Source organism: Cucurbita moschata, unplaced genomic scaffold (genome assembly GCF_002738365.1).
Source record: "Cucurbita moschata cultivar Rifu unplaced genomic scaffold, Cmos_1.0 Cmo_Scf00009, whole genome shotgun sequence".
Taxonomy (NCBI): Eukaryota; Viridiplantae; Streptophyta; class Magnoliopsida; order Cucurbitales; family Cucurbitaceae; genus Cucurbita; species Cucurbita moschata.
In genome coordinates this window covers 5,041,048-5,063,606 of record NW_019268525.1, presented here as the reverse complement: position 1 = coordinate 5,063,606, position 22,559 = coordinate 5,041,048, and the positions used below count along the sequence as shown (strand labels likewise).

Here is a 22,559-nt window from a genome sequence, read left to right as displayed (position 1 = left end):
TTTTTTTTTTTTTTTTTTTTTTTTGCTATAGGATCATTGAAGTAATATATGTTATAGTATTAAAGCCAAAATTTTGGTGTAACTCTTGCTAAATCCGGCATAAATGATTAATCCAAGAGGAGATGTAGGTGTCCACCCAAGAGCAGAAGGCCCAAAGGAAAAGGTCGTTGGATATTTGAAAAAGAAGTTCCACGCATCATTATTAGTGAGAGTACGGCTTTGTAAACAGAATTTTGAGGGGAGGGGAGGGGGGAGGGGGGGTGGAAGAAGCTTTTAGAATGACTTCCAATTGATTACCTAGAAAAAGGAACGATGGAAAGATTCCTTAGAGAGAGAGAGAGAGTCGAGGTTCAGTAGTCCCAACAAACCTAATGAGAAGATACGGAAGTCAGTTTAGTCGCCCACTAAAATGAACTAGATCGAGATATCTTGAATTTTGAACTTGAACCTCAAAGTGGAGGAGGAGATTATTGAATTTGAAAGGTGGATGTAATGACCTGGCTACTAAGACAAAGACTAAACAGTTACTACATGCATGTCATGACCCATGTTTTCTTCTTTTTTACCACTTGGTGAAATATCTATCTAAGAAAGTTAAACTTTGTTTAAAACCTTTTATTGGGAATTCTGAGGAAAGCTTCAAAATCATGAAAACGTAACTTTATCATAAATAAGAGGCTTCAAACATCCAACAAAAATTGAGTCGTCTTTACAAAAGTAAATATACTCCTTGAGAGGAGACATGCAAAACAAAACACGATCTAAAGATGCGGAAGCTACAATCCATCCCTCTACCCCATGGCTTTGTAACTAGCAACATCAACTGCATTGAATGCCTCTGTTTTTACCGGAAAAAAAAAATATTTTGGAAGAGAAGAGAAAACAGAAACATAAGGATAACACTTACACGCAGGAAAAAATGCATTCCAATTAAGATAAATGTCCAGAAAGAAATGATTATCAAAAAGTTTAGAGGGTAAACACCATGAAGACACCTTTAAACCAGTTGAATCAAGGTGATTGAACCAGAGGACGCTGGAGTTCTGAAAAATCCTCTGGTTTCTTTCCGTCCATAATTTTGATAGCAAAGCTTTGATAACATTGGTCCATAAGATTTTAGTGTTTGATGCCAAGGATGGTGCGATTAAAATAGATGTAATGTGGTCCTTGAAATGTTGGAGAAGACACAATGGGATATGTAATGTTGTCCTTGAAATGTTGGAGAAGACACAATGGGATTGAAAAAAGGATAAAATCTTGAACCAAAAAGCCTGAGAATAAGAACATTAAAAAATATATGGTTCAAAGAATCCACAGCGAGGTTGCATAAGACACAAACTGATGGCATAAGACAATGGGAAGAGAGCTTCCTTTGTAAAATCTCTGGAGTTTATTTTATGATTAAAGTACGAAGGAAGCTTTTGACCGAGGACACAAAGAATGACTTACCTTTTTAGGTTCAAGAGTCAAAATATGTAACCTGATTTTGAAGAAGGATCTGGTCTTTGGTCGTCAACTTCCAAGTTCCCAAATTGCAGTTTAAAGAGCTGAGGCTAATGACCTTACTCGAACAGGATTTTTTTTTATAGGTTGTACAACTACGTCCTTGTGTTTTAAAGATGACAGTTTAAAGAGCTGAGGCTGTGGTATGCATGTGACTATTAGCAGCACATGGAGGATTGGAGGTGTCGGCCAATTTTCACTTATTTATCCACACACCTTTTAGAATCTAATCCTCTCACATGACCACACCTAAAGAAAGGAAATTGGAAAAATGATGCCATACACTGACCACAAAATACTATGCCTGCCTACTGCTTGTGTCATGCAATTAAATGAAAACCCAGAGTTAGTAATATAGTCCACAAAGCTTTCAGTTAATGTTATGTTTTTTAGCTTCAAATCTGCTGACCATTGTGTTACTTCTTAGCTCTCATGTTATTTACCGTTTTTTTCTTCCCTCCTTTCTGTAGGGCCTCACCCTTGGCATCTATCACTATACGCAACCTTTTGCTGTACACTACAAATGAAAATTGGCAGGTAGATTATTGACGTCTGGTGTGACTGATATTTTTAGTCACGGTACATATTTTCTAACAAATTTTTCACCATAGGTGGTCAATCTTAAGGAAGCCCGTGATTTCTCTGCAAATAAGAAATTTATATATGTATTCAAGGTAATTCTAGCTTCCCTGATTGGTTTATTTGGCTTTAATTTTTTATTATTTGAGAAAGAAACTACATTTTCATCAAACGTATGAAAAGGTACAAAAGAATGTCTCTAGTTTGTGTTGATAAAAAAAATCAGAATAATGCTAATTTTAGGTGTACATACCCTTTTTTTGTAATTACTTTTAATAGCTAATTACAACCATGCAATGTTATGGAAGTCTAAAAGTGGCCTTTAAATTTCTTCTCTGAAGGAAGCAAAGAGTAAGTCTTGAGGAACTATGAGGTAGAACCTTTTAGATAAAAAGCGTTGATGAGAATCATGTATAGATTACGTACTCATAAACAAACAAGATTACATAAAAGTTCAAAAAAAGAAAAAAAGAAAAAAATTACGTCCATTCCCAACATCATCATTATTCACACTTGAATCTACCTACTTTTAGTTTTTGGTCTCATTTCTCTAACCTTTATGGTAAATTGTTAATGAGCTAAATTACCAACTTTTAGTGTATGCATTAAGCCTGCATTAAGCAGATGAGTGAATTCTAATACTTTTTAAGAATATGACAAATTGGTACATTCATTCTAGTAATTTCACAATGTATATGAACTCAAAGCCCCAATGTATTCTTTTGGAAATGTAAGACTCATCTATAAGACATGTTAGCTTCTTATTATCCAAAGAAGCCGTAAAATGAAGGCTACAGATGAAAGTTTCACTCTAAAGTGAGCCTAAACACCTGTTAAAACACTGGTTCATCATTTGTATGGAATGTGTGTTTGATTGTTGGCCTGGTCTCTCTGTGCATGTTTTGTTTAGTGACTCATACAGTTAAATTCTTCTTGATACTAGAAACTTGAATGGGAATCTTTGTCAATTGATCTTCTGCCTCATCCGGATATGTTCGCTGATGCTAATTTGGCTCGTGCTCAAGAGGGAGCTAATGGCAGGGATGATGATGGTGCTAAACGTGTTTTTTTTGGTGGAGAGCGATTTATTGAAGGGATATCTGGTGAAGCTAATGTAATACAAATTTGATGTTTCATTTTGATTCTTGATGAACTTGTCTTTATGGTGCAAATCTTGGAGAACAGCATAAAGAGTCATGAGGGTTTTGTGTTGCTGATGCACTTTATTTTATAAACATGAACAGATAACATTGCAAAGGACCGAACTAAACAGTCCACTGGGTCTTGAGGTGAATTTACATATTACAGAAGCTGTGTGCCCAGCCTTAAGTGAACCAGGTTATTAAATTGTATGGTTTTAGATCAGTTGTTCACCATGTGAACAAGCTGTTGTATGATGGTGATCAATTATCATGCTGATGGGTTGTATTTATGGCATCAACAGGACTTCGTGCCTTTCTTCGCTTTTTGACAGGGTTATATGTTTGTTTAAATAGAGGAGATGTGGATCCAAAAGCTCAGCAGGTTTTAGTTTACTCTACTCTTCTGACTGTACTTTTCAATTTGAAATGGGAAAGTCTCACACGTCTCTCTCTCTTTCTTGTTTTCATTGGCAGAGGTCAACAGAAGCAGCCGGACGTTCTTTAGTTTCTATTGTTGTAGACCATATATTTTTGTGTGTGAAAGACCCTGGTTCGTACTTTCCTCCTTAAAACTAACTTCTTCCTCTTTGGATTACATGATCTTCAATATTATATTCAGTGTAGATAGGATTATGTTCTATTTATTAAAAGGACTGAATCCCTTGGGTCAGTGCTGACCAATCCAATAGTTTCCTTGTTCTGAACATTAGTAACGAGAAGTTAAGTTTTGAAACCTTAAGTCAACTCTTTAGTATGTTCAAGATAGATATTCTCTTACTTAATATGAAACCATGTTTGATGAGCGGATGAATATGTAGAGTAGGGGTGAAAAGCCTCGATCCAAGCAATGTAATTTTCCAAATAGGAAGATGTTGAGAGGTCATAATGATTTACTGGTTTGAACAATTTGGCCAAAGACACCACAAAAAAAGCAATATGATTCTACCCTCATGACAGAGTTAATACTCTGGATCAGATTCTTAGAAGGTTGCCTTGGTAGGACTGCAATGGTTGTATTCTTTGTAGGGAAGCAGTTGAGGACGTTGACCATCTTTTGTGAACTTACGATCTCGCTTGATCAGTTTGGAATCTTTTTTTTTTTTTTTTTTTTTTTCAGTCCTTTGATCTTAGCTTGACCCATCCTAGAGATTGTTGCTCCATGTTAGAGGAATTTGTGCTATTCTATGATGCCTTTGGGGTGAGATTAACTCTAGAGTTTTTAGAGGGGTTGAGAGGTCTTGTTAGGTGATTTTTGCAATTACCTTTTAGACCTGATTTTTCTTGATTGTATTCATTCTTCTAATTAAGTTTGCCTCCTTTCGAGGGTTGGTTTTTCTGTATGCTTCTTGTATTCATTCACCTTTTTCTCCACACGAAAGTAGGATTTCTCATTAAATAAAAGATTCTACAAAATAGAGAATGATTCTTCTTTTTCCAGAAGAAACAAATTTTTTTTGTTGTTGTTTCTCTCCAACCAAAATGCCCACAAAAAGGTTTTGATGAAGTTAATCACAAAGTTTTAGCTACGGATCTTAAAGAATGCCCTCCATAGGTAAAGGAAAAAAAAAAAAAAAAAGGAAACATTTGGTGTTGGCAGGAAAAGCAATGAACCAATTGAAGCAAGCCTGCCAAGCCTGCCAATATTGAGAGGCTGTGGGCAGCTGATAAAAAGGCGTTCTTGATTTTTTTTATTGCTTAGTTTGCACCTAGTATACACCAGCTAGAGGATGCATTCTACTTAGGATTCCATTAATGAAAATAAAAAGGGACTGGGGGGATGAAAAATATCCAGGTAAGAAATTTTATTCCAGAAGGGGAAAGGGAGGGCAAATGGTAGGAGAGAGGGAAAGAGTGGGATTGGGGGGATGAAAAAGAGAGGAAAGAGAAAGGAGGAGAGAATAAATAAAAAATTTGGTTCTATTTTTTGCCACATCAAGATTGAAAAGCATTATTCATATTAATTATTCCCTCATTAGCATACAAAAATAATACAAAAAAAAAATGGCATGTCATCTTTCTGTAATGATAGCTAAGATTTTGAAACCATTTGTGAAAGCTCATGGATGAAAAAGGTATTTTTTGTAAAAGAAAAAGAAGGAAAAAAAGTGCTTATTCGAGGAAACTGATTGGTTTCATGATAGTTTGGTTGATTTGGCATGTTGATATTTAACTTGATTAGTTTCTGAACGTTATAGCAAGTTCATACTTGTTTAGTAGGAGCACCGATAACTCGTTATTTTTTACTTTGTTTTTCATTTCAATTTCTTATAACCCAATGCTTTACTTGCAGAGTTCCAGCTCGAATTTTTGATGCAGTCATTATTCTTTTCTCGGGTAATGTTCCATACTCTTGCTGCTTTTAATTGCAATTATTTTTCTAACTTGGCTTGGTGGGGATTAGGAAGCACGGGCACTCTTTTTTATATTGTCCAAGTCGGACAAGTGTAAGACATAGATGTGTTCGAACATGTTTCATACTTGTGTTCGGTGCATGCAGAAAGTATCCTATGTTATTTTTATTTTTTAAATTTCAGATACATTAAGGACACAAATGGGACATGTCTGGGTCCGGACGCATGGATGAGAAAATAATAAAAAAACATTTAACCCAGCCTATTACTATGCCCATTTCCCAACCCCATCACTTATCTTATTATGTTTAGAACTAAAGTTTAACTCAACCCTAAGAAACCCATCTGGAAGTTGGAAAGAAATTGTGAAGGGTGGTCTACGCTACTCATTACTATGCTACTTCCTTTTTTTATTTTTTCTTTTTTCTTTTTAAGTAACAGAACGTGCTTGATCTATTTTGAAGTATTAGATATATCAAAATATACACATGTATTCTTTTAAGAAAGGTATCGCAACATGTTTGTCTTTTTTAGAAATTGATGTGTCGTCGAATCGGTGCCCCGACCCTTGTGCTTCAGTGGATGCAGGCTTCTATCCGCCCTTTTGTATTCCCCTTTGTTAATAAAATTTCGTCGCTAAATAAAAGAGTAGTATTTTGTAGAAGACTTTGAAGTCCTGATGTTAATTAACAATTTTCTTCTTTAAACACCACCACCACCACCACTTTTGTCATGTCGTGAATTAATCTTATAGCTTTTGTAGTCCATTTTTCTTTTAATGATTTAATGACTATCTAAATTGCTCATTAGGATACATTCACTTCATCTCTCTTTCTCTTTCTTTCTCTCATTCCTCAATGTGGTTGCTTTTTATTGCAGGCTAGTGTTAGCGATGGACAAAATGACAATAACTTGACGAGAGTCATGATTGGTGGACTTTTCTTGAGGTAGTTCAATTTATATTCTTGACAACAGTTTGTTGAATACAGTTGTAGCTAGTTATTTTTAATTTAACTAGTAATGTGCTATTTGACCTAAAATTGATCTTGTCTGTATGTATGGAGTTGATTCTTCTTTTTGGATATTTATTTTCTTAGGGATACTTTTTCACGCCCTCCATGCACGTTAGTACAACCAGCAATGCGGGCTGTTACAGATGACTTTTTACATGTTCCAGAATTTGGTAACGTCTGGCAGGCCTTTTGTATAATTTCAAGAAATCATTCTTGGTTCTTTAGCTTTATATGCATTTATTACTTGAGATTTGAAATTTCTTTTGTCAAATGCTAATGATGATGACTTCTTTGCTGGACAGCTAAAAACTTCTGCCCACCAATATATCCCTTCAAGGACAAGCAGTGGGAATTAAGTGGAAATGTTCCTTTATTGTGCCTTCACTCTGTGCAGGTCAAACCTTCTCCAGTCCCCCCATCTTTTGCTACCCAAACAGTCATCCACTGCCAACCTCTCACAGTACGTAAAATATTCTTAAAATGAATATTTTAGTTACTTGAACATATTTGAAACCATTATTTTCCTTGTTTTTTTCTTTGGCACTTTTCCAGATTCATCTTCAGGAAAAATCATGTTTGAGGATATCATCTTTCCTAGCTGATGGAATAGTTGTGAATCCTGGTTCTGTTTTGCCAGATTTCTCCATAAATTCTATTTTACTTTCACTTAAGGAGCTAGATGTTACTGTTCCAATAGACGTGGCAAAATCTACTAATTATCATAGCAGCTGGGTTGGTACCTCTCAAAGCTCTTTTGATGGAGCTCGTCTTCATATTAAGAATATGCAATTTTCTGAGTCACCTTCTCTAAAGCTTAGACTTTTGAACTTGGAAAAAGATCCTGCTTGCTTCCTTCTCTGGGAAGGTCAACCGATTGATGCTAGCCAGAAAAAATGGGCCACTAGCGTGTCTCAGGTTAGTTTATCGTTAGAAACATACAACAAAGTGATTGGATCCAAGAGTTCTGATGCTATTTTAGCCTCGTTGAGATGTGTGGAGCTGACAGACGTTTCCGTTGAAGTAGCTATGGCAACTGCAGATGGAAAAATATTAACAGTCCTTCCTCCTCCTGGGGGTTTTGTGAGAGTTGGGGTTTCCTGTCAACAGTATCTATCTAACACGTCAGTCGATCAATTATTTTTTGTTCTAGATCTTTATGCATACTTTGGTAGAGTTACTGAAAAGATAGCCCTTGTTGGAAAGAAAAATCGACCAAAAGAAAGTAGGAGTAACTTATTGGCTGGAAAGCTTGTGGATAAGGTTCCAAGTGATACTGCTGTTAGTTTATTGGTCAAGAACATTCAACTTAGATTTCTGGAGTCTTCTTCCACAATTGTTGGGGAACTGCCTCTTGTTCAATTTATTGGCAATGATATGTTCATCAAAGTTGCTCACAGAACGCTTGGTGGTGCTGTTGCTATTTCATCCACTGTAAGGTGGGATAATGTTGAAGTGGATTGTGTAGACACCGAAGGAAATATTGCATATGACAATGGAACCGTTTCAACATCAATTGAAAATGGTTCTTTTGTAAATGGGAATGGATTATCTCAACTAAGAGCAATTCTTTGGGTACATAACAAAGGGGATAGATTTACAACCCCGTTTCTCGATGTTAGCATAGTGCATGTGATTCCTTTAAATGAGCGAGACATGGAGTGCCATAGTTTGAATGTGTCAGCTTGTGTTGCTGGAGTGCGCCTAAGTGGAGGAATGAACTATGCTGAAGCGTTGCTGCATCGATTTGGAATTCTTGGCCCTGATGGTGGCCCAGGAAAGGGTCTGATGAAAGGTCTGGAGAATCTTCGGGCAGGGCCACTTGCAAAACTTTTCAAAACTTCACCACTTCTTGCGGGCAGTTTAGAAGGTACAGGAAATTAAAATATGCTGGCTCTTTTAGATATATATAGTTTCGTGCACACTAATTACATTATTAGACTTTAAGAATGCATGTTATCTTCTATTCTCATCACAGAAGTTTTTTTTGTCATCTGTCTCCCTTGGATTCTTTAGAAACAAAATTTACAATCCTCAAGTTTCAATTTTTGATGTGGAATTTCAGGAGATGGGAAAGAAAGTACTGTATTGCAATTAGGAAAGCCAGATGATGTGGACGTTTCCATAGAACTCAAAAATTGGTTATTTGCGCTTGAAGGTGAACAAGAAATGTCAGAAAGGTGGTGGTTTTATAATCCTAATAATGCAGGCAGAGAAGAGAGGTGTTGGCACACTTCTTTCCAGAGCTTCCGAGTGAAAGCACATAGTAGACCGAAGGAACCACTAAATGGCAAAGGAAGATCATGTGGAGCTCAACGGTATCCCGTGGAGTTGGTGATAGTAAGCACCCTCTTCCCCCCAAAACGAATAATTAAATAGTAAATAGATAAATTAACTGACTAATTAACAAATTGCAATCCTTTTCCCCGGTGGTTCTGATTTTAGTGAACCGTTCTTTTTTGGTCTTTCTCCATGTTTGTGGTTTAAGTCATATCAAATGCATGAGCTTGAAATGTTCGAGTGAAATTCAGGTCAGCGTCGAGGGACTGCAAACATTGAAGCCTCAGATTCAAAAGAACACCCATCACACTGTTTCTCTCCTCAATGGGGTGAATGAAACGGTTGAGCCACTTGGAGGGATAAATCTTGAAGCTCGCTTGGTGGTACCTGAGGATAACGTTGATGATGAGATGGCCAACTGGATTATGGAAAACTTGAAGTTCTCTGTCAAGCATCCGGTATTTGACAATCAATTTTCCTGATGTTGAACATAATCCGTTTAGTTTAGGAACGTTTTCACACAATGTTATTCCATGATAGATTGAGGCTGTTGTTACAAAGAACGAACTGCAACATCTTGCATTACTATTCAAGTCAGAAGTTGATTCGATGGGTCGAATTGCAGCTGGAGTTCTTCGGCTACTAAAGCTGGAGAGTTCTATTGGTCTAACCACCTTGGATCAGCTAAATAACCTTGGTATGTCAATTTGCAAAGTGATGAGTCTTAACGCCATGATTTCTAGGCTTTTTAAAAGTTCTCTGTTTCTGTTGCAATCAAAGGCTATTAGCCATACGATTCCTTGATTCCCTGTGCTTCATTTCGTTTGATGTTTTTTAAACTTATTAGGAGAGTATCCACTGAGGTAACACATTAGTTACGTTTCAAATTTCAATATTGACACTTAAGACTCCAATCTGGTTTTGTGCACATCAACTACTCATTCTAGAGTTCTTTTGAGGTCTAAACGAACATTTACTAGTTGATACTTAACTGCAGGAAGTGAAAGCATTGATAAGATCTTCACCCCAGAAAAGCTTAGCAGCAGGGGAAGTAGTGCAGCCAGTTTTGGATTCTCCCCATCGACATATTTGATTGGGGAAAGCCCACGACCAACCATAGAATCTACAGTGACATCTCTGGAGCAGGCTGTTCTCGATTCCCAATCTAAATGCACCTCTCTCATGACTGAACTCAGCAGTTCAGATTCGTTGGTACATGTTGCAACTATTAAGCAACTCTACGAGAAACTTGATAGCATGCAAACATTACTGTCGAGATTGAGGAATCAAATCTGATTTGCATCTGCTGTTGTCTCATTTTGCCATTGCTCACGCAATTAGAGGTCCCTTGGGCCAAGGTTGTTGTTCCTACTTTCAGGTGCAAGCTACCAGGAAGTGACCAATATTTGGCAACTCCTGGAACCTGCAGTGGCCCTGCTCATCTCCCCTCAAACTCACAGGTCAATTCAAGAATTGTGTATTTCAAGATAAAAAAGAGGTCATTTCCCAATCATATATAGTTCACCATTCTTTCTCCCGCATATATACATATATAGATATATATATAAATATATAGATACAGAAATGCAAGTTGAGTGTATGTAGTATAGCTCCGAAGAAGTGAACCTTTCATTTTTGTAGACTTGAATTCTTCGTGGAAATATGATAAGTTTTGTACATGATTTTACTGTGAAAGATATATATGATGCTCCATTTTGTAGAAACTTAGATGCTTCATTTGTATAATGATTTTGGCTTCCATATTAAAATTTTGTTTTGTAACATTGTATTGTCCGTTGGTTGAGTGACTAGTTGGTGTCCTAGATGCTTGTTTGGTTCAACGGGTCGTGCAAAATTTGGGATTTGTTCATACAATTCATTACCTACTTATATGTATCCTCTTGGTTTCACTACATAAAATCCTTCTAATTGGCTCAAGTTTTCTTTTCATTTGACTTGTGGTTCAAAGGATTAGGATTCCATTTATCTTTCTTGAATTGAAAGAATTATTATGCCTTTTCAATTAGTTATGTCACTGACAATCTCGAAACTTAATCTCCTATGGTGATGATATATTTTTATAATAGAAATATCTAATGGTGACTATCTATCTACGATTTATTGACAATCAAGTATAGTAAGGTCAGACTGGTTTTATTACGGGTTTTATTATTTACGAATATAAAAAAGAAATACAAAGATAAATCTTGGAACAACGTAAAAGTATATGTACATATTTTATTAAAGTCATGTCTACTATTGAACGTGAAAAGATTTAAAATATATTTTTCTATTTTATCTAATTCCTATGTCATTATATTATTTTTCTAAGTTACGTGTAAATATGCTTTCATGGCATTAAATTTAGTTGACCTGTATGATATAATCATTTATTTATTACAATAAACAACTTGTCACGTCACTATAGTAGGAAAAGAAAAGGGTAAGTCAAAATGTCTAAAATGCCCATGCAATTCTGCTTTCAACCATGGGAATGAAGGGTGTTTTGGTAATTAAGTATAAACAAGTACAAATGTAAACACCAGAAAATCAATACCCTACTGTTTCTATAAATTGATAACCAAGTCCGCTCAACCGCTGCCACGGGTTGCCGTAATTCTACGACGGACGACGGAGTAGAATATGGACTGCCGCCGTATTAGTCAATGGTAGTGATTATAAGAGATTTGCTCTTTAAGCTCGCCTCTTTCTTGGCATCGGATCGGAGCTGCTGTTCTCGTTCTGATCACTCTCCTTCTGCCTAGAGACTCGACAGGAGTGGTTTAGTGTCCGATGAAATTCCTTCCCGAGTTCGTTTCTTGCTGCGTGCCGGTTAGCGTGTCGCGCATGGAGAATCCGGAAGCGACGGAGGCTCCGGGAGCCGAGGAGATAAGATCTCTGGCTCCGATCACCACCAGAATACACCGGCGTAGAAGACGAGGCGCGCTGTATACTTCGGCGGCTAAAATGGCCGGCGATTGGACGCCGTCGCTAGGAGCGATCTCGGAGGATAATGTAGTTCTGGTAGTGATGGAGAGAAAGAAGAGCGAGGATCGGACGGCGGAATCAGAGCGATCTGTGAAGAGGAAGAGCGGATCTCAAAATGGAAAGGCAAGAGGAGTTCACGGACGTAACAACAGCAACGATTTTAGGTACGTACGTTTGTCAGTTCGTGAATCTTCCGTATCATTATCGAAATCGTAACGATCCGTGAAATGAAAACGACGTCTGGAAAGTGTCTTTTTGTTAATTTTTTTTTCTCTCTCTCTCAGGCGAAGTCCGGCGGCCATACCGGTGGTGATTCCGGCGTTTTCTCCAACTCCGTTCTTATTCTGATGCAATTCTGCTTCGATTATCCGATCACTCAGGCTTGTGTAATATTAGTGCATTTTTGCATAACTCAATTGCATCATAATAATGAATTTGTATAATCAATAAAAAAATTGAATAGAGAAAGGTGAGGTTGAGGAGGAAACTTATCCCTGGAATTGTAGCTTGTTGGTTCAACTGCTCTCTGCAATTTTAAATCTTCCCATTTCTACATGATCGATGCTTTGTTCTCTTTTGTTCTTAGATTCAACTTAGGGCAAAAATAACCTGTTTATTTATTTATTTATTGAGTGAATATTCCTACCCAATTGTTGGAGAAAGATCAACTTGGTTCTTGAAGTTTGATTTCTAATAAATTATATATAAATTTTGTATAATAAAGAGATTGAAAGCGTAATTGAAGAAAAGGTTTGAATAATTTATTAGAATTAAAAAGAGGTTAGAAATGTGACATAAAGAGAAAAAGGAGGCATGGGCATGGGGTAATGGAAATCTATAGGGGAAAAAATTCACGTATTTGGTTAACAGTCACATCATCATTCACAAGCTTCCCTTTTATATGGCTCTCATTTCTACCATCATTCTTCGACCTTTTGGCTAAACATTTCTTTATTATTGTTGAACTTATTCAAAGAAAACAAGCACATTAGTAATATATGGTAATGTAGAAGAGTTGATCCACGTCTGTATCGAAGCTTAGTCGAAAGTTTGATGTACTTGATAGCTAAGTATGTTATGTAGATTCAAGAATTCATTAGATATTCTTGAGATTCACTCTATGAAAATTTCAGAATAAATATTTGTTATATTGATTGGAGGTGTAATTTTGATGATCTGTGCATCATTTTCCTTTTATTTTATATTCATGTTTTTTTTTTTTTTTAAAACTATTCCTGTTGTTCATTTTATTACGAAAGTAAAATATATTTTAATATCACCTGGATGATACATTTAAAAAGAACTTGGGTAAAGATGTAAGAGCGACATGAAGTATTGCAAGACTCAAAATCGAATAGCCAATTGAAGTTTGACTTATTTGTTAACTTTAAGAAAAAGCTTAAAATTCCTCCGATCTAAATTCAAGGAGGATGTCATAATTGATGGTGACACATTTTGGATACATTATATAACAACTCAAGCTTATTGCTAGCGAATATTACCTGCTTTGACTCATTATATATCGTCGTGAGCCTCACGATTTTAAAACACGTTTACTATAGCACCCTCCACTGTGCGCACAAGCCGAAGGCGTAGTGGCAATTCCTTCGGTTACTGCTGTATCCTCATCCAGCAGAGCGGGGTAGAGATACGGAGGTTTGACGTTAGACAGTGAATAGGCAGGGTCTAGCCCTACTCAAATTACCACCTCACATCGATGACTGATTTTGATACCATTTGTAACAGCTCAAACTTATCACTAGTGGATATTATTCACTTTGGCCCATATATTTTTAAAAGCGTGAGACTGACAAAGATGACTGACTTTGATATCATTTGTAATAGCTCAACTTATGACTAGTAGATATTATTCACTTTGGCCCATATTTTTTTAAAAGCGTGAGACTGACGAAACTACTTTAACAGGCTTAGGGTGGGCTTAAGCGATCTCCAAAATTTTGGATTTGTCATATTTGACAAATTGGGCTGTCCATTTGTGTAAACAACCGTTGAGTGGTTCCGGGTTCTTCTTCTGTGCAGCAAGGAAGGCCAAGCCTTGAAAACGGCCCATATTTGTTGGGCGGTCAGCACAGTATGAAATCTCCCTAGGCTACAATTCCCGCGGTTAGGGCATTTTGTTTTAGGATTCTTTTACAGACCCTTCTCCCATGGATTCCACTTCCTCTCCCAAAGCTAGAAAGAAGTCCAAGAAACCATCGCCTGAAGTCAAGTTCCACTTAGACCTCACTAACTGTTCGAGGAAGAAGGACTTACTTTCGGCCATAACTCTCTACGACTCTGCCGTTTCGGAGAAATTCAAATTCAATCAGCAGCACTTCAATACTCTGCTATACCTCTGCTCTACGGAGATCTCTGACCCGTTGTTGAAAGAATCCGCAGTAAGTTTTGGGTTTCGTGTATATAATCACTTACAATCCGTTGGTGTTATTCCTAATGAGGCTACAATCACTGCCGTCGCAAGACTTGCTGCGGCCAAAGGGGACGGTGATTGTGCATTTGAATTGGTGAAAAACATTGATAAATATAAAGTCACGCCCAGGTTGCGCACATATGACCCGGCATTGCTTTATTTCTGTGAGAATTTGGAAGTGGAAAAGGCTTATGAGGTGGAACAACACATGGATTCCGCTGAGGTGGTGTTAGAGGAACCTCAAATTTCTGCTCTATTGAAAGCGAGTTCTGAGAGAGGGAAAGGGGATAGAGTATATGAGTACTTGCACAAACTGAGACGTTCTGTGAAGTGTGTTAGTGAATCCACTGCAAAGGCTATTGAGGATTGGTTTTGTAGTGAGAATGCCTCTGATATTGGCGAACTGAGTTTGGATGTGGGTCTGATCAGAGAGGCCGTGTTAAGTAATGGAGGGGGATGGCACGGAAAGGGGTGGATTGGGAAGGGAAATTGGAGAGTGAAAAGAACAAATGTTGATTCCAGTGGCAAATGCTGCTGTTGTGCGGAGCAATTAGCTTCTGTCGATATTAGTTGTGCTGAGGCGGAAAGCTTTGCTCAGTCTTTGGCTGCACTCGCCATTGAAAGGGAAACTCAAACGAATTTTAGAAGCTTTCAGGTTTCCTAACTTCTACATGTTTATTGTATGTTTGTAAAGATCTTGCATTTATTGTTTTCCCCATAATAGTATGTGTTTTTTAGGTTGTCTTGGTGGGTTACTTTTTGAAGTTCTCTGAAGCCCTGCTCTAAAATTATTTGCTTTTGAAGAATATATATGCAATTATGATATCTTTGACAGCTTTCTTTATCATTGTTTCTTTTTTGCCTGAATATATTACTTTGCTTTGCTTAAGGAATGGTTAGAACTACATAATGATTGTGATGCTATTATCGATGGAGCGAATATTGGACTCTACCAACAGAATTTTGCAGATTCTGGATTTAATCTTCCTCAGGTTGTAAACTATATTCTGCTCCTTTGTTTATTTTAAATTAGGCAATCTCTTGAACTTTCCATCATATTTCTTGGCTAGCGTTTTCTCTAAGAAACATTATTAATTATGCAGTTGTTCTCCTGATTTCAATAAAGCAGGTTGAGGCCGTTGTTAATGAATTATGTAAGATGAGTGGAGGGAAATGGCCATTAATTTTCTGGCACAATAAACGGACCAGGGCTCTATTGGATAATTCTTCTCAAAGAAGGCTTGTTGAGGAGTGGATAAACAATGATGTTCTTTATACAACACCTGTTGGTTCAAATGACGATTGGTATGCCCTTGACTAATAATTCGAAATCTCATCCATGATATTTGTTCATTGTTTAAGATGTAAAATTTTGGATTCGGCACGTTTTTGTTTACTTAGCCTGGTAAATCACATTTATTTTGATTCATCCAAGCTGTTGCTCATATTTTTTTTTTACCATATATAATATAGGTATTGGCTTTATGCTGCTGTGAAATTGAAGTGCTTGCTTGTCACAAATGACGAAATGCGAGATCATATTTTTGAACTTTTGAAAAATGACTTATTTCTCAGGTGGAAGGAGAAACATCAAGTATGTGATATCTAGATAAACCTGGCTCTGCAGATAGTTTAATTATATATCGAAATTTGTATGTTCTCATGCATTGTTGTATCATGTTTTTTTATAGATTCGTTACACGTTTGTTAAAGGTCAACTGGGATTTGAAATGCCACCACTTTACTCTGTTGTAATCCAGGTATCTTCTGTTTCCCCATTTTGTCCCTTAATTATATAATTTGCACATGTTTTTACTCGTTTTGAGCTTTTAATTTTAGCTGCAATTGTTAGAAACAATGAAAAACAGAGTGGGAGTGGCTAGCTGATTGAGAATTTTTTGTTTCTTTGAACAGAAAAGCTATAGAAAATATGTTTGGATTACTACCTAAGAGTTATTTTCCTAAAGTTTTTTTTTTATCACGAGTAGTTTGTTTTGAACAACTGAATTGGAAGTTCTTCGAAGTTATAAGTTTGTGAGCAAATAAGGATTTCTTTATTCGTATTAACCTTAAATCTTAACTTCCAATCAGAGTTCTAAGACATGGTTCTTGTAATGACTATAATGTTGGGTTTCCTAGGCGCACCCAATCAACTCTAAGAAATATTGTAATATTGTCATCCATCATTAAAACGATTAACAAATGAAGTCTTAATTATCAATGAATCTTTATTTTTCAAATGCGTGTTCTCCAAAACTGGAGACAAAAAATGGCGACTTTATGAAATGACCCCTTAGTTATCTCAAATTTTGTTTCAGGAATCAGAAACAGGATCCTGGCATGTTCCAATCGCAGGCAATGACTCTGAATCAGAACGAACTTGGTTGTGTGTTACCAGGCCGGGTGCTTCTGCAGCTTCCAGTAAACTGGTGAATGTTGGAACTTCTGAAAACGTTGAGGCTCGAGGGTCATGTGCACCAATGAGTGTATCCAGTTATAATGATGCAGCCATAGCACGCAAAAGAAAAGAGAGGCCCTCGTAGCTGCATATCATTGCCCGAGAGAGTCTTTAAAAAATCCTAACTTGCTTGTCCCTGCGTATGACAGCCACCAAAGGCAGCCGGGTCCTTTACAGAACAACCAGCAATGGCCTTCTGTAGGTTTTCTGGATTCTGCAGATAGCATGGCTGATGATTCTTTTGTCCTCAATTTTTGATCTGCTAAATTAGTGTGTTGGTTTAGCTGGACGACGACAATGTTGTAACTTATCTTGTTGAGCCACTTTCTTTTAATATTATTTTTGGGCGCAGTTCTATCTGTTAGACTGTCTGTCTTAGAACTTAAAGAATTGGACAAGAAGTACAAGCTCTCGTAGACATAAGTTCATAACTCGTGTCATTCCATTAAATATTAATATTTTCAATTAACGAATTTATAAGGAAAGATTGAATATTACATAATTGAGTCTTATACAAATTTAAACTTATTGTATAGAATATTCCGACTCATATCTTTACATGAACGATACGGTAAAAATATTGAATACAATAACACACACCCATGTAGCCTCGCACTTTGATTTTTTTGCCCTTCTCATAGCTAGCTAGAGTCCCTAGAATTGACATTAGATACCTTACTCATTGAGCAAATTAAAATCCAACATGTGGTGCAAGAAAAACCTTGAAAGCCCTACTTTGTTGCCTGTTTTCTCCACGTCTTTTTCTATTTGTTGTCTATACTCTTTGTAGCTGAACTGCTTGTAAATGCTTGGTTTCATGCAGCTCTCAATCATCACATCTTCCGATGGGCAGTAGAAATATGCAAACGAAAATCTCTCATCTTCTTCAGAAGCAACCACTCTGTGTTTTATGCTCTTGAAAACATCATTGCTCACAACCTGCATCACATTTTCATCATATTTTCACCAATTAATATCAATGGAGGAAATAAGATTTAAGTCGGGGGAACAAAGTGTGCACCTGAAGTAAGTCACCGATGTTGACAAGCAAATATTGTGGGTTAGGTTTAACAGGAAACCAGGTTCCATCTCTCATGAGCTGCAGACCACTGGTATGAGCTTGATAAAGTATTGTCAGATAATCGCTGTCTGTGTGAGGAATAAGGCCATACACTTTGGAGGCAAATGGACAAGGTGGGTATCTGTTCAGTCTAAGGCTGCTCTTTCCTTTCTCACATCTTTCTTTGAAGTAACTCCATTTTATCCCCAAACTTTGCCCTAAAATCTCTGCTATGCTCTCTGCTAAGCTCCCAAATTTCTTCGCAACTGTTTCCATTGTGGATCTGTGCAAAAACAGAAACAGAGATGTATAGCACTGATTTTTTTTTGGATCATACCCAGGAGAAAAGATTACTTTTTTCCCTCTTTAAAGCACTTTTGGGGCTTGAATTCAGGCATTTGGCCAATAAATTTGAGAACTTTGGAAGATTTTAAGGATGTTTGAGTGAGTTCATAGTTTATTAACATGAATTGATCTCGAATTGTTCATGAACAACTTCTGGGTATGATCCAAAATGTGTTCTTTCAAGCTTGGTCTTCATGAACAACTTGTAATAATGAAAGAAGAAGAGTAGTAAGAGCCAAAATGAATGTGTTGCTTAAAAACCCAGCACCAAAAAATGAAGATAAGACCATGGAGGAGGGTGTGTCCCCACGGGGTACTAGAAAACTGGTTCATGTGATGGTCATGTGATGGGGTGGTGTCAAACTAAGGGTATACCCATGGAGCCATGCAGTCTCCATTGACGTGGAAGCACCCCCCCGCAGGTACTTCACATGCCCTTCAGTCCTTGTGGGGTACCCTAAATATGTATTAAGAGGTGCGGGGCTCACGGATCTAGCTTGCAATCCTAGAGTTTTTAAACATGTGAGCGAAACCCATGTAGAGGGCTGTATGGAAGTACTTTTTTCTTTTACTTTGGTAATTGTATGAAGTAAATGCAGACACTGAATTCAAAACCAGGGCAGGCAGTGAAAGGGTAAAAAAAAAAACAATAGAAAACTTCCAATCAAAAGACACAGAAATCAAAAGCACTCTCCTGTGTTAATATGCTTGACAGTTTGTACATTTTGTTGGTTTTCAAGGGGAAAGCAGCAACATACATCAGTAGTAACTTATTGGGATTGCTCATATGCTTCATTCTTCATACCAATTAAAAGAAAACTTGTAGTTTTAGTGCTCAAATCCATGTTCAAAATGTACAATGACCTTATCAGCTGAGAGTTTCAACCTTTCCTTCTCTATGCCACTTTTTATGTCTCTCAAAAAAAGTCATTACGTCAGATCTCACATCAGTTGGGGAGAAGCACAAAGCATTCTTTATAAGGGTGTGTAAACCTCTCTCTCTAGCATACGCGTTTTAAAAATCTTGAGAAGAAGTCCAAAAGGGAAAGCTCAAAGAGGACAATATCGGTTTGCGGTGAGCTTGGGTTATTACAAATGGTATCAGAGCCAGATACAGGGCGATGTGCTAGCGAGGAGGCTGAACCCCAAATGGGGGTAGACACAAGGCGGTGTGCTAGCAAGGACGCTGGTCTCCATATGGGATGGATTGGGGGTCCCACATCGATTGGAGAAGGGAACGAGTGTCAGCAAGGATGCTGGGCCTCGAAAGGGAGTTGATTGTGAGATCCCACATTGGTTGAGGCGGAAAACGAAACATTTTTTTATAAGAGTGTAGAAACCTCCCCCTAACAGACGTGAAAGGAAAAACCTCTCCCTAACCCAAAGAAGACAATATCTAGTAGCGGTGAGGTTGGGCTATTACCGATTACCAAGTTAATTTGCGTTTCGATCATACCCTAATCTCACTTGTTTGAGTAGTTGTAGGTATTAAACCTTGTGAGGGAGGGTAGATTAAGGTTGATTGTGTTTTTAGTTGATGATATAAGTAACAAAACCCATGAAAGCACAAAAGGTAAATAGAAAGAATTGAGTTACTGCAGACAAGGGAGAGGGCATATATACCTGAGGGTGGCATGCTCCTCCAAGCTTGAAACATCCAAAACAGCTATATGAAAAGCTTCAGACCAAGAAATTTGAGAAGGAGAAAGGGCAAGAGGGTTACCCCACCGGTAAGTTCCACCCAAATTTAGAAAGTTTCCCAAACTCTTGTGTGCAAAAGGGTGATAGAACACTTTCTTTTGCTCATACAACAACGCCTTCAATGCCCTCTCAGGAACCCCATGATTCATTACTTGAAAGAAACCCCAATTCCTCGCTGCTTCAACTATCTCCTTTTTGCACTTCTCCCTCTCTAAATTCCCCATCTTTAGAAGCCCTAAATCAATCACTGGTAGATCTTCATATGTCTCCTCCACCTCATCCTCCACTCTTCCACTTTTACCCTCCACTTCATCTTTCATCAGGGCCTTGTAGCAAACTTGTAATGGAGGATCAATGTCCATACTCAATTGTTTTAACTCAGTTTCAGCCTTCAACAGATCCATCACTTCCAACAACATGAAGAGACTGTTTATACATACATCATGGAAACTCCATATATATAGTAATGATGAATCTGTAATTCATACCTTTTGTTGCACCAAAACAAGTGTTGTGTTAACCTCTTCTCAGCTCTCCAATGCAACCACTTGTCCCACTGCTTCTAACCAATGGATGTTAATGGAAAGTCATCAAATTGAGGTCTCCTTTTATGTACGAACCCCATTTCAAAAGGACAGAAACTAAGATATGGTTCTGTTAGGCCACGAAGTTTGGAGCCCTTTATGTACGATTTTCTCATTCAAACTTCTATGGCTGAGTGAAGAACACGTTTTTCAGTTTCCCCTATAACATTAATGCCAAAAAAAAAAAAAAAAAAATCTTTTTTAATTTCAATATATTCACGAGAAGATTATAGAAGGAGTCATTGTCCTTTGTATTTAAATTCTCTAAAGAGATTGTGTCTTTTATTTATATATCAATGATCTTCTCCCTAACGAACGTTTTAGATAACTACACATTAAGTAGAGATTCCAAACTCATGCAAAAAATCTTTATTTAAAACGATAGGGATAGGGAGTCGTTGTTTGCATGAGGTTACGGTATGAATTAAACAGTTTGGTATGTGAAGTCGGCAAGGAATGATAGACATTTAAGTTTGATGTGAAAAGAGGATTTGCATGGGATACATAGGGTGGGGTCCGTCCGTCCGTCCGACCGTCCGTCCGTCCATCCATCCATCCAACAAAACAAATTATGATAAGAAGAATGGTGAAAAGGGTCTGGATTGATCCATCGTGCGCAGAGAGTTGGGAATCTAAGTGTGAAATGGGGATGTCGGCTTGCATCCACTAAATGAAGAAATCAATACCCAAAAACATATCATTAATTGCTTGTGGAAGCCATATGCATGTGAAGTGGGTACTTTTTCTTTCACCAATTTTAATACTTGTGGAGCCTAATTAGACCGACACACATTCAAACTCCACCCCTTTATCAAACCGTCGTATAAAATTAGGGTTTTGAATCTCTCGTCTCGTTACCTTAAAAAACGATATGAATTATTATTATTATAAAGTTTTTGTTTTTTGAATTGGATTCAAACAAATTAAATTGATTTGATTAGTGGATAGGAAGAAATTGTGTTAGAAGGCTGTTGATATTTTGAAAATACATCCCATCTTTAATAAGTGAGCTGTAGATGTTTGTTGTATATAGGAAAGCTCAAAACTCTGGTTTGACCCTACACCTTCCAAAAGGAAGTGTGTTTCTGGCTGATTCTGGTAGCTGATTGGGAGCCCACCATAGAGATCATGTCAGGACAAATCTCGAATTCCGTTGCATTATTTAAACGATGTCCCAAACACGAATATATGAACTAGATAAACTAATGCCTATGTTTAAATTAAATTGTGAAAAGAAACTATTTAAAAGTATATGTCATTTCATGGTCTCCATAACAAAAACCATCATCAACTAGAGATTTCTTGTTTTTACTTAAGAAAATATCAACAAGGGGTTGAATGCATAATACATTTCAACCTATGGTCCATGCACATACACGTGGGCCCACTTGTTAATGTGCATATAACAATATGGGATTCCAACAATCTTCCACATATATTACAATTTTTTTTTGTTTGTCAGACATAAATGGACAAACTTAGAGATCCCACACAGACGACATTACAAGCCAAAAGAGCTCAACTAAGCTAATCAATTGTATTAAGGTTGAATATAATCCTTCATTTGTAGAAAAATAGTTACGAACAAAATTACACGAGCTCGACCATCACAATCTTCCCTGGTTAAGGACTTTCATCTCCGAACGTTTTTACTCTTGAAAAATATTTGAATAGTTAGTTGTCATTTCATCCTCTCGCTCCAACGTAGTCTCGATAACAACTTAATACAATTGATTTTTAAATAAATAAATTTAGCTATTACGTATGATGTATTGTTAACATCGTATTATCACGTAAAATAGGTGCCGACCAGCATATCTAGAAGTTGACCCACGTTAATTCCCTTCCACGAGATACGCCCACCGAATTATTGAGAATATATATATATTTTTTTTTTGGTTTGAAAATGACGCATCAAAATTTGAATAAAACTTTCTAAAAAATAGAATTTTCAATCAATTTATTTGTATATTAATTAAAAGAACACATCTGGACCGTCAAATCCTTGTGCTCATTTTCATATTGGTGTGAATGCATGTGCGGAATCAAAACCCAGTCAATTTTATTTAATTTCACATCTTAATTTGACTTCACATTTTTGTATCTCAATTTACGCCTACGATCCAT

At 37.1% G+C, this 22,559-nt stretch overlaps 4 protein-coding genes across 4 annotated transcripts in view; 3 read left to right on the top strand and 1 right to left on the bottom strand.

The window, feature by feature from the left end:
- LOC111447221 overlaps positions 1–10,589 on the top strand; it is a 13,212-nt gene extending 2,623 nt beyond the window's left edge. Inside the window, exons 6-20 of the mRNA XM_023086264.1 lie at positions 1,974–2,040; positions 2,115–2,177; positions 3,026–3,196; positions 3,327–3,420; positions 3,527–3,606; positions 3,699–3,774; positions 5,515–5,558; positions 6,455–6,522; positions 6,673–6,758; positions 6,891–7,048; positions 7,141–8,455; positions 8,651–8,925; positions 9,117–9,323; positions 9,406–9,562; positions 9,863–10,589. Coding sequence (XP_022942032.1) covers positions 1,974–2,040; positions 2,115–2,177; positions 3,026–3,196; positions 3,327–3,420; positions 3,527–3,606; positions 3,699–3,774; positions 5,515–5,558; positions 6,455–6,522; positions 6,673–6,758; positions 6,891–7,048; positions 7,141–8,455; positions 8,651–8,925; positions 9,117–9,323; positions 9,406–9,562; positions 9,863–10,161 — 3,160 coding nt within the window. The 3' untranslated portion in view covers positions 10,162–10,589. The remainder of the gene's footprint in view (positions 1–1,973; positions 2,041–2,114; positions 2,178–3,025; positions 3,197–3,326; positions 3,421–3,526; positions 3,607–3,698; positions 3,775–5,514; positions 5,559–6,454; positions 6,523–6,672; positions 6,759–6,890; positions 7,049–7,140; positions 8,456–8,650; positions 8,926–9,116; positions 9,324–9,405; positions 9,563–9,862) is intronic.
- Positions 10,590–11,430: 841 nt separating this feature from the next.
- On the top strand, positions 11,431–12,408 carry LOC111447225. Its single transcript, XM_023086269.1, has 2 exons — positions 11,431–12,017; positions 12,138–12,408. Exons 1-2 carry the CDS (start codon positions 11,659–11,661, stop codon positions 12,199–12,201), a joined length of 423 nt encoding a protein of 140 aa, XP_022942037.1. The 5' UTR covers positions 11,431–11,658; the 3' UTR covers positions 12,202–12,408.
- Positions 12,409–13,960: 1,552 nt separating this feature from the next.
- LOC111447222 (proteinaceous RNase P 2-like) lies at positions 13,961–17,170 on the top strand. Its single transcript, XM_023086265.1, has 6 exons — positions 13,961–14,939; positions 15,175–15,276; positions 15,414–15,589; positions 15,758–15,878; positions 15,976–16,044; positions 16,603–17,170. The coding sequence occupies exons 1-6, from the start codon at positions 14,022–14,024 to the stop codon at positions 16,825–16,827; spliced, it is 1,611 nt and encodes a 536-aa protein (XP_022942033.1). The 5' UTR covers positions 13,961–14,021; the 3' UTR covers positions 16,828–17,170.
- A 171-nt stretch (positions 17,171–17,341) lies between these two features.
- On the bottom strand, positions 17,342–20,253 carry LOC111447223 (gibberellin 2-beta-dioxygenase 8-like). Its single transcript, XM_023086266.1, has 3 exons — positions 19,771–20,253; positions 17,764–18,085; positions 17,342–17,681 (listed from the first exon to the last, which is right to left on the bottom strand). The coding sequence occupies exons 1-3, from the start codon at positions 20,250–20,252 to the stop codon at positions 17,418–17,420; spliced, it is 1,068 nt and encodes a 355-aa protein (XP_022942034.1). The 5' UTR covers position 20,253; the 3' UTR covers positions 17,342–17,417.
- Positions 20,254–22,559: the final 2,306 nt, after the last annotated feature.